The 9903-nt window shown below is 35.8% G+C and overlaps 2 protein-coding genes across 2 annotated transcripts; one reads left to right on the top strand and one right to left on the bottom strand.

Annotated features, from left to right (window-relative positions):
* Window positions 1-1027: 1027 nt before the first annotated feature.
* Window positions 1028-4835, top strand: LOC114743360 (mRNA-capping enzyme-like). Its single transcript, XM_028931566.1, has 8 exons — window positions 1028-1209; window positions 1311-1448; window positions 2652-2774; window positions 2874-2972; window positions 3343-3432; window positions 3560-3641; window positions 4003-4133; window positions 4248-4835. Exons 1-8 carry the CDS (start codon window positions 1114-1116, stop codon window positions 4389-4391), a joined length of 903 nt encoding a protein of 300 aa, XP_028787399.1. The 5' UTR covers window positions 1028-1113; the 3' UTR covers window positions 4392-4835.
* Window positions 4836-7001: 2166 nt separating this feature from the next.
* On the bottom strand, window positions 7002-9564 carry LOC114743364 (uncharacterized). The gene is made up of 3 exons (XM_028931572.1): window positions 9420-9564; window positions 8959-9329; window positions 7002-7366 (listed from the first exon to the last, which is right to left on the bottom strand). Exon 2 carries the CDS (start codon window positions 9299-9301, stop codon window positions 8966-8968), a length of 336 nt encoding a protein of 111 aa, XP_028787405.1. The 5' UTR covers window positions 9302-9329; window positions 9420-9564; the 3' UTR covers window positions 7002-7366; window positions 8959-8965.
* Between the last annotated feature and the right edge of the window lie 339 nt (window positions 9565-9903).

Below are 9903 nucleotides of genomic sequence, written 5' to 3'. Positions count from 1 at the left end.
AGGACTCTTGAAATTGGGGCTGCTAGCTCTTTGAATGGCCGTACTTTAGTGCTTCTTCGTCCCTTTAACTCATCATTATCAAGGTGTTTTAGCATTTGAATGCTCATGGGCATCTTCTTTTTTGTCTTCCTTTGTCTTTAATATCTGATATATGATTAATACAAATTAAATTGAGTCTGTGGGTGATGGCATGAAAAAAAGATTTTGTGAAGATATTTGAGAGGAAATTATTCCTTTTCTGAATCATGCCTTGTCATAATTGGCTTTTTACCATGCAGAATTCTCCCATCCTAAATTTTGTTTCTATTTTTTTATTCCAATTCCAATTGATCTAAGAATATTCTTGTTATGAGAATGGTGTGAGAGCAGTGAGCTTTAGTCCTTGTCTTTTATAGTTCTTGTTCCTTTTTGCTCAAGTCAAGAGGCGTGAGTTTGGAATCTTGATTCATCTACTTCTTCTCTTGCAAATCCTATTTTTGGTTCCATACTCATTCTACAAGGAGGAAAAGGTTTGTAATTGATAAGAAAATTTTCAAATCTAAAGCTCCTCATAATATCAATTCCTTTGTTTAGACTGCAATAGTTAGAAGGATAAACGCTGTTGATAATGCTGCTTTGATGGCCCCATAAAACCATTTCTCTTGATTCGTGTCATGTGGAAATCTGATTTAGAAACTTTGCCCTTGTTTTTTCTTTATTGTCCATCGTTGAGTTACCCTTCAAACAGCCTCTTTGGTATTTTAGATATTGTCGGGTATGTCCTTGTGCCTTGGGCCAGTTCCAACAAATTCTTTGAGAGGGTTCTTAACAAGATTTTTTTTTTTTTGGGGGTGTTGATTTTGTGGTAAGGCGCAGAATATGTGGTTGTTGGTTTGAGAGGAATACCCACATCTTCAGAGGCATTTTTTCACCTTTGGATTTGTCATCTATCTCTATGCATCCATGGTTTTTACATTTTACTTGTGATAATCGTATTGGTTGTAGAAGTTATTTCCAATGCCTTGTCCCTTATCTTTTAACTAGATTTGATTATATTAAAATTTCAGGGAAAATTTACAATTGTTACGACAGCGATATTATTATGCAACATGGAAAGCCGATGGAACAAGATATATGATGCTAATAACTATGGATGGCTGTTACTTGATTGATAGAAGTTTCAATTTTCGAAGGGTGCAAATGAGGTTTCCTTGCAGAGGCTCAAATGATGTATGTGTGCAACTTTGTACTGGAAGTTCCTGGGAGTGGCTGTCAGAGATGTTTTAATTTATTGATGCCCAAATTGACACTTTGTTATGTTCGGTTTTAAGGGTTTGGCTGAGAAGACCCACCACTACACGTTACTTGATGGGGAGATGATCATTGATACGTTGCCTGATTCACAGAAACAGGAGAGGAGATATCTTATATATGATATGATAGCAATTAACCATGTACCAGTAATAGAGGTTTGCTTTATATCTCATCCCATTATAAGGCTGGATGCTCACCTTTTGCTTTTAACTAATATTGGTTCATACTTGTTGCGGAGGAAAAATTTATGGTTCCCACTTGCTGTTATCTCTAATTATGTGATGCATTACTAAAACGTTCTAGATTTGCCATGCAACTAAACTCCTTAATTTCCTGGTTCATCCTTAATGGTGATGCTCATTGTCAACTGGTAAACTGTAGATGGATTCTTAATGATTCTCCTCTAGATTGTCTACCTCCCTTCTTATTAGTGCTGCTAGCAAAACAGCACCTTTTTCATGTTGCAGTCTAAATGTACCTATTGCATCTCCGGCAGTTTCAAGATCTATACGCTTTCTAATTTTTCTTGGGTGCGGGTTGGGGATGAAGAGAACTGTGTTTCCTTCATGCTTTGCTGTTGGCTCTGTAATAGATAGAAACTATGGATTGCTTCAATTAGAAGATTCAGGCGTGCGCTACTTATGTATAATTTTGGTGGGAATCATTGAGATGAGAATCCAATAATCCAATAGCATTTGTACCTATTTCTGGAGAAACAAAAGAGCTACTGAGCTGGCATGGATGGAAATAGTGGGTAGTGGCAGGCCAGGTCAACCTAGAAGTTGGAGAAGGCACAATTTGATGTGGGGCCACTATTCAAATTTTTAGGCAGCATGTAGTCGCGTTAATATAGGTCCTAGGAGTTTAGTTTATTTAATTGTGCGTTTTACATAATAAATAGATGCATGGAAGTAGCATTAGGCAGATTTGAATTGATTTGTTACTCTATTGGGGAGATTTCCCTCTGGTTTATTAGAGGTTTTGGGTGTTCTGTGTACTTACTAATTTTCTCTAACACATTCCTATTTCCTTTCATATTATCTATGGTCTGATTCCATCAACTGGCCCCAGGCCTTTAGACATCTATTACTGCACAGGGGAATATGTCGTTGCATAAATTAGCAAACACTGATATACACATATTTCTCATTTTTGTCCAAGGTGCTACTGCCTCAAAATTGCTTTTATGTGTGGATATTCATCCTGCCTGACTGGAATTTCCTTTTCATCCTAAGCTTGTCTTTTATATTAATGTTTGTTTAATAATATGTAATATGTTTTCTTGTTTTGTTTATTGTTTGATTAAAAAAAAAACTGCACCTAGCTCGTTGTGTTCAAAGTTTTGAATTTTGGTCCAGCGACCGTTCTATGAACGGTGGAAGATGCTTGAGAAAGAGGTGATTGAACCTAGAAACCAGGAACGGCATAATACATACCAGAGTAGAAATCCTTATTATAGATATGACCTGGAACCATTCAGGGTATGCATCACTAACCCTAGACTGATCAGAGTTTAAGCTTCATGTCTTTTTCTTTTTTATATTAACTTGTCTGGTAATATATTTGTATTTTTTAATTAGGTGAGGAGGAAAGATTTTTGGTTGCTCTCTACTGTCACAAAGCTTTTAAATGAATTCATTAAGAAACTCTCACATGATGCAGATGGCCTCATATTTCAGGTGGGTTTTCGATCAGTGTCAATGTACTTAACATGAGAATTATTTTCCCCTCTTATCTGATAAGTTGATAAGTTGTTTCTGTCTCAATGCTAACCTTTTAGGGTATTTAGGAGGTGTTTGGATAATCCTAGAAACACTTTTCAGAAGCACTTTTCCGCAAATCGAGGCAAACTCCTTTATATATTTACTTCGTATACCATAAAAGCACTTTTGAAACCATAGTTTTGTTCTTATCCAAACACCCCCTTACTTTGCTTTCATTGGCTGTCAAATCAGGATTTGCGTACTACTTCCTGAGGATGAAATTCTACTTTTCCTTTTTCATGCTTTTAATTGAATTTAGGTCCTTACTGATGTTATTAATTTTCAGGGTTGGGATGATCCTTATGTACCCCGCACTCATGAAGGCCTCCTGAAGTGGAAATATCCTGAGATGAATTCAGTAGATTTTCTCTTTGAGGTGTATCATCAGCTTATAGCATATGATTTTGGGATATTGCGTTTAATTTCCCCTTCTTTTTTACGTATTCTTGGTCACTTCCAGTTTGTTACTTGTGATCTTCCTAATTTTTATCTTCTGTGAACAGATTGATGATGATCGCCAGTCACTGTTCCTTAATGAACGAGGAAAGAAGAGACTCATGGAAGGGAGTAGAGTTGCATTCAGAGGTTAGTCAGATGAGATCCTTTTCTGTTAAAAGAAAAGAAAATAAATGCCGACCACCTCTTTCAGTTTTGATTATGCAAGCTGCCTCTGCTTGGTGCCCTTGCAAGTCATATCTTTGGCTTTGTTATTGTTAATTTCTGTGTAGCACATGTTCGTATGTCACAAGCATTCAGTGGAAGCGCTTGCCATGAAATTGGTTAGGACAAGAAATGGTTGCTATCGCTATCAATGTCTTGGGATCATGTTTTAATAATACTATCCGCTATGATTTGTTTTGATGTGAAGGCTAATTTTAGCTCATGACTGATTCTTCCTTTTTGACTGGTTTCATTGCTATTACTCACTGGATAGTCCTATCTGCAGATGGTTCAGATCCCTTGCTTTATTCGGGGAAGATTATAGAGTGTTCTTGGGATTTAAATGAACAGGAATGGGTATACATGCGAACCAGGACAGATAAATCAACTCCAAATGATGTTAATACTTACAAGAAGGTCCTACTCTGGCCCTTTAATCTTTAGCTATATTCCTCCGCTTGTCTTAAGCTGTACTTTAGCTCAGCTTTTCTTTTCTCTCTCTCTTTCTGATGTTTTTTCAATATACTACAGGTTATGCGGAGCATAAAAGACAACATCACACAGGATATCTTGTTGAATGAAATTTACGAGATAATTCGCCTTCCGATGTATGCTGACAGGATAAAAAATGACAGCAAAGCCCACCACCATTTTGGTGCAGCACGCCGGAGGTGATTGGTGAGACTGGCATTTGATGCCCATGACATCTTCTCTATCGGTAAGAATAAGATGCTAGAAGTGCATTCGATCTGGGAAAAACAAGATCAGCTGCATCTATTGATGCTTGTCTGTGGGATTAATTTCAATTTGTAATTGGATTTGACTATGATGTGGCCATCACACATATAGGCTGCCTGCTTCTATTCTGTAATTAGCTAGGCCCTTTGGTATTTGCTGTGCAGCTGAGTTGTATTGTCCAGTTTGCATAGTTCAAAATGAGGCCGGAATATTCAGATAAAGAGAATTAGGTTTAGGATCACAATGTAAAGTATCAATTTTCTTCTCATGTAGTGATTATAAGCCGTTCAAAAGGTAGCTGTTTCCTAGATTCTGCTTCCCTTATATCAGTCAGATTTTTCATTCTGTGAATATTAGTGCAAAAGACCCTTCCATTGTCTATCCTTTTCCCATGTCTTGGTTCCAACGCTCTTGTTCAGATGAAGTTCTCAGCGCCAAGAGAAATACCGATTGTATCTTTTGTTCTTCCATGAAAATGATGCTAGCAGCTCAATCCAAAATCCCTATTATGACTGGTTTTATCAAAGAAGAAAGTAAAAAAGTTGTCCGACCATTGGATTTTGTTCAACTATACAGTAAGAATAAACAGCCACAAAAATATCGTTGCATTCCAAAGGTGATTTTTTTTATTTATGAACCTTTGGGCCACTCAGTGTCTTGCGCCTTTTTTGGAATCATACTGTTAGGCATACGAACAACAGACTAATTCAGATTCAGTTTTCTTTTTCTAACAAGTTAGTATTAAAACTCAATTCACCTACTTTATGATCCAAGTGATCTGTTAGTAGATCAAAAAGGTGTTTGGGTAAGATCAAAACTATGGTTTCAAAAGTGTTTTTACGGTATATGAAGTAAATATGTGAAAGAGTGTTTCGATTTGAAAAAAAGTACTTCTGAAAAGTGATTATTGGGGTATCCAAACACCCTCCAAATGTTCTTAGGTAAAGTTGTTTTCAAACTAATTAGCAATCCGTACATATGCGTGTGCATGCACACACACATATATGATGTTCTCATATTTCAAAAAAAAAAACGCAAAATCATTTTCTAATTGAGATGAATTATTTGAACTCGTCTAGCATATTTTGAAGGCGGGAAAAACTAAAAGGAAACAAAACTATAATATCATTCAACACTAACTAATAAGAAACCTTAAAGCCATCATTCTCTCTTTATTTTACCATAAACTATCATTCATTCTTTTTTTTCAACCTGTGCCTATCGTTAGAGATGAGGAAGCTGCAGTGTACGGCAGGCCGCAAGAATTTGAAGGTGAGAAAGCACTCCAGAAGCTTGGAGATACGCAACCACCTTAATTGATCGATATTACTAAGAGCGAGGCAAGTTACTATGGTATCATATCAAGCTATGTTCATCATCGTCACCCACTTGTCCCCCTTTTCCCTATATTGTTTATTGAGTATTAGTTTTTTTATTAACACTAGAAGGGATTCAAGGGCCCCCTAAATTCCATCTCTTAAATAATTCAAATTCCAGCATTAAATACGGGATCAGAAAGAAGGAAATGAGGCGTCTCTAAATTGAAAGTTTCTACCTCGAATCTTGATAAATCCCCCCAAAAAAAACTTCCAGAACTTGTCTATTTAATATATTACCTGAGTAGTATGAACTCTAGTTATATAAGAATTATCTTCATATTACCTGAACCAAAAGGAAATAAAAGGTAGCATCAACAAAAAAGGAAGGGAAAGAAAGTGAGGGGAAAAAAGTCGAGTTTTAGCCTTTCATATTACTTTGTACGTACTTGATTCTGTTCATTTTTCCACTAATAAGAGCTTGGATTTTGGATTTTATTAATTAATGGATTTTGTTAAGGAGTTTAATACACGTTTGGACATCCCTTCCATCTTTTACATGTGCATCATACAATTATGTTCAAACGGGTTAATGTATTTTCCAGATGGGTGGGTTTCAACTTCCCATATGAGCTTAAGTAGATTGCACTGTTAATAATGACAATCGTGCATTTTATAATGTATGTGTACATATATAACATATGGACACCTGGCAAAAAAATAAAATAACATGTAGATACTTGTTTGCAGTTTTTTTTTTTTTTTGGCCTTTACAATAACTTTCTTTATACATATATGCATATATACCCAGAATATTCTTGAGTTATTTTATGCTTGAGACTAATTTTTATCACATTGGGAATTTTAAAGTTAAAGCCTTCCAAATAAGTGCGCTTACCAAAATTCAAATTTTGTTCTCTTCCTTACGAAAATGAAACCGCTTACTATCTCAACTAACATTTTGTGATGTGCTTCATAATAACTTAGTAGCAACACTTCTCATGCATGCTGTGTCATTGCACAGCAATTTACCAAAGGCTCTTCACTTACAAGACAGTCCTCAGAAACCTTCAAGACAGCTTGATCCTGTTAATTATTTTATAAAGCAGGCAGAATAAACACGATAAAACCCTACTTCTTATAATCATGGCATGCTTGTTAAATGTTCTATAGTAATTTCGAGGGAACAAAGACCATGAAATTCTACGTGCACTCTAATATCTTTGTTTTGATAAAAGTCCAAAAATATCTTATTTCCCAGAATACAGCCTCCGGACAAGTTTTGCTGAGAATCTAAGATCATTACAGATACAAGAACTTATTGAATAGAGACTCACCCATGCTAACAAGTAGCAACTAATGTTTCAATGGACATAAAAACCATAGAATACCATGATATCACTAAAAATAATTAGTCTCCCAGATATGTGAAGTCAACTAGATCGCTGTCTAGTAGACTTGACATTCATAGCATGATTTTGAATTTGAACAACACAGCCATCCCAGTCAAAGACTGGTGGCCAAACATATGCATGTGTACATCCATCTTCTCATACTGGTATTGGTCTTGACATCTCAAGTCATGAATTCATATACCTGTGAACACAATGCCCATGACAACAAAATAAGGTAACAAACACTTGCGAGTTTAAAAATGATAAAAATAATATTTATATATAAACCAATTATGAATAGAACTGCAAACATGCCAGGTTGACTTTACAGTGGAGTTCACTTCTGACTTAGATTAGGCGGTGGAGAACCCAAAAGACAACACTCAGAAATGTTCTTGAACTCAAATAATTTTTCAGTTACTTCAATTAGACAGAGATGAAAAACAAGTAAGTACTCCTATATACATATGAACTTTAGAAGATCAACACAAAGTATTCAAACAAATTAAGTAAATGGTTGTCTGGGATATGGACAGCTAACGTCCAAATTCTAACAACTCAGTAAAATATTAATTGGAATCCCTGACTGGGGATCAAAAATCCACTATTAAACAATGACAAGGAATTTGCATCCCTAGGTCTAACTAAAAGCTTTCTTTTGCATAACTGGTATTTCACAGGTGCATACAGGATAATAGGTTATTGACATAGACTGTGGACACACTAAACATATTGAACTATCATACAGACTCAGTTCCGGGCAGAAAACTATAAAAGAACTATGTTCCAATGAAAGCATGAAAAATAGGAACAAACCAAGATGATAATGAAAGTTTTTGCTGTCAAACAAGAAACAACAGTAAAGGTAATATAAATCTACTGAACCTTCAATTGAATAAGCTGGTCCCATTTAATAATGAAAACTATGAACGTCCCACTCGTTCAAAAGGTCCATTGACTGAAGGCTGATAGTGGAGGATATTACACCTATTGTCACATTACAACCAACTTAGAAGTTTTACTGCTTGTTTAGAAATATAGACATTATATTTTCAATTTATGTCATAGACGAATTTTAACTCTAATCTTTCAACACCTTCATGAAACTGCACCAGAAAAACAAGACAAAAACAAAAGATCCAAGGAAATGAAAACTCCAGCAAAGAAGCTCAAAGCTCAAAGCGAGCTTTCTCTGTTTTTCCATAAACAAATTAAGTTTTAGATGTAAAAAGTAAAAGCTATCCCAACAAGGTTAAACCGCCTGACATGTTGAAGAAAGGCAGACTAAAATTTTATAGCGTAAATTGATTGAAACATGTAATTGTGAAGAGTCTGCTCTACGTTTTTTCAGCACATCGTCCATTTCAGGTTGAGAACTGAGCTCTTGACATTATCAAAAGATTTCAACATTCATGTCTTTGAATTCTGGGGGTCAGCCAATCAGATTCCTTTAGTTCTCTTTAGCCTGTGGGATTAATTTTCAGTTATAATCTGCGAGCAAAATCATCCAAACCATCGACCTACAGCATAGCACACGCCCACGGGTTCTCTAAGGCATAAAAATGTAACAAAATCATCCAGCCCAACAGGATATAACATAGAGGCCAACGAACTCACTATAATCAAGTATATGGCCAACAATTACCACTAAATATCAATATCAAATATCCAATTTATATAAAGCGTTGCTCAATTTCTGTAAAATGCGCAGAGCACCTAGTTTCTGAACAATATAAATCAAGAAGCAGACTATTTTCGCTCGAGATGTGATTAAAAAGACCTGAAGTTGCTTACACCGAAATCAGAACACTTGAAGAACAGGTCTTTTCCCCAGCCTTTTGATCTCTCTATCCATTCCACCGGTAAGCAAACCAAACATCTTGAAATCGCAAAGGAGGGACCAAAACGGATGCCCAAAAGTCGCCGGAACATTCCCTTCGACGAAGAAATGACTGTACCAAGCACATCCATACCCGGAGAGAGGTACAAAAACCAAGAACCACCAGCTAAACAAGAGAGAGCAGAAAAAGAAGATGATACTGAAGAGTGTGCCCACAAAGTGCCAACGCCTTGTGGATGGCTTTGAATGTTGGTTCATGTAGAAAGCCCAGAAATCTTCCAAGCTTCTAAAATTCATGGCTTCCAGAGTCTCATAAGCAAAAAGTCTTCGATTTGACAGTGAAAAACAAAACCCCAATTAGAAATGAAGCTCAAAGACTCAGGTGGGCATGAAATTGAAGGGATTGAATTCACAGAGACTATTGGTATTCTTGAAATCAGTTGTAGGAAGACGATGAAAATGAAGAATCTTGACGAGGACCACAACTGTGGACTCCGAATTGGATATCGATGAATCAGTCGCGGACTTGTGATCTTCGCCTAGTAATTACCGATCAGACTTCAGCGTCAAGCGCTCTCTGGTTGGAAGTTGAACCTCCGTTTCTTCTAGGGATAAGTGAACATTCAATTTGTAAAATAATTGAAAATTATGATAAAAGAGCACTTATAAATAAAACATTTACAGATATTGGTATGTTATCTCTAATTTTTTTAAAATAATAATGATTGGACAAAAAATCATCATTGTAATATTACGATTAAAGAATTGGAAAAACATGAAGGATATGAACTAAGGTTTATATAAAATTAAAGACACAGCACTTTTATCTAAAATTCATTATATGATTTTGTATCAAGTAATTAATTTTATGATTTCTTTTTGCCAAGAAAAAAGTAATT

Source organism: Neltuma alba, unplaced genomic scaffold, assembly GCF_004799145.2.
Source record: "Neltuma alba isolate B1F8T4 unplaced genomic scaffold, ASM479914v2 tig00004000_pilon, whole genome shotgun sequence".
NCBI classification, from domain to species: Eukaryota; Viridiplantae; Streptophyta; class Magnoliopsida; order Fabales; family Fabaceae; genus Neltuma; species Neltuma alba.
This window is presented reverse-complemented; position numbering and strand designations above follow the sequence as displayed.

Bases quoted from the DNA above. Each gene is read 5' to 3' on its own strand.
- LOC114743364 (XM_028931572.1), bottom strand. From the start codon at position 9,301: ATGAATTTTAGAAGCTTGGAAGATTTCTGGGCTTTCTACATGAACCAA.
- LOC114743360 (XM_028931566.1), top strand. From the start codon at position 1,114: ATGATGCTAATAACTATGGATGGCTGTTACTTGATTGATAGAAGTTTC. The intron at 2,973-3,342 runs GTGGGTTTTCGA...ATTAATTTTCAG, and splicing joins CAGATGGCCTCATATTTCAG to GGTTGGGATGATCCTTATGT. The intron at 4,134-4,247 runs GTCCTACTCTGG...AATATACTACAG, and splicing joins ATGTTAATACTTACAAGAAG to GTTATGCGGAGCATAAAAGA.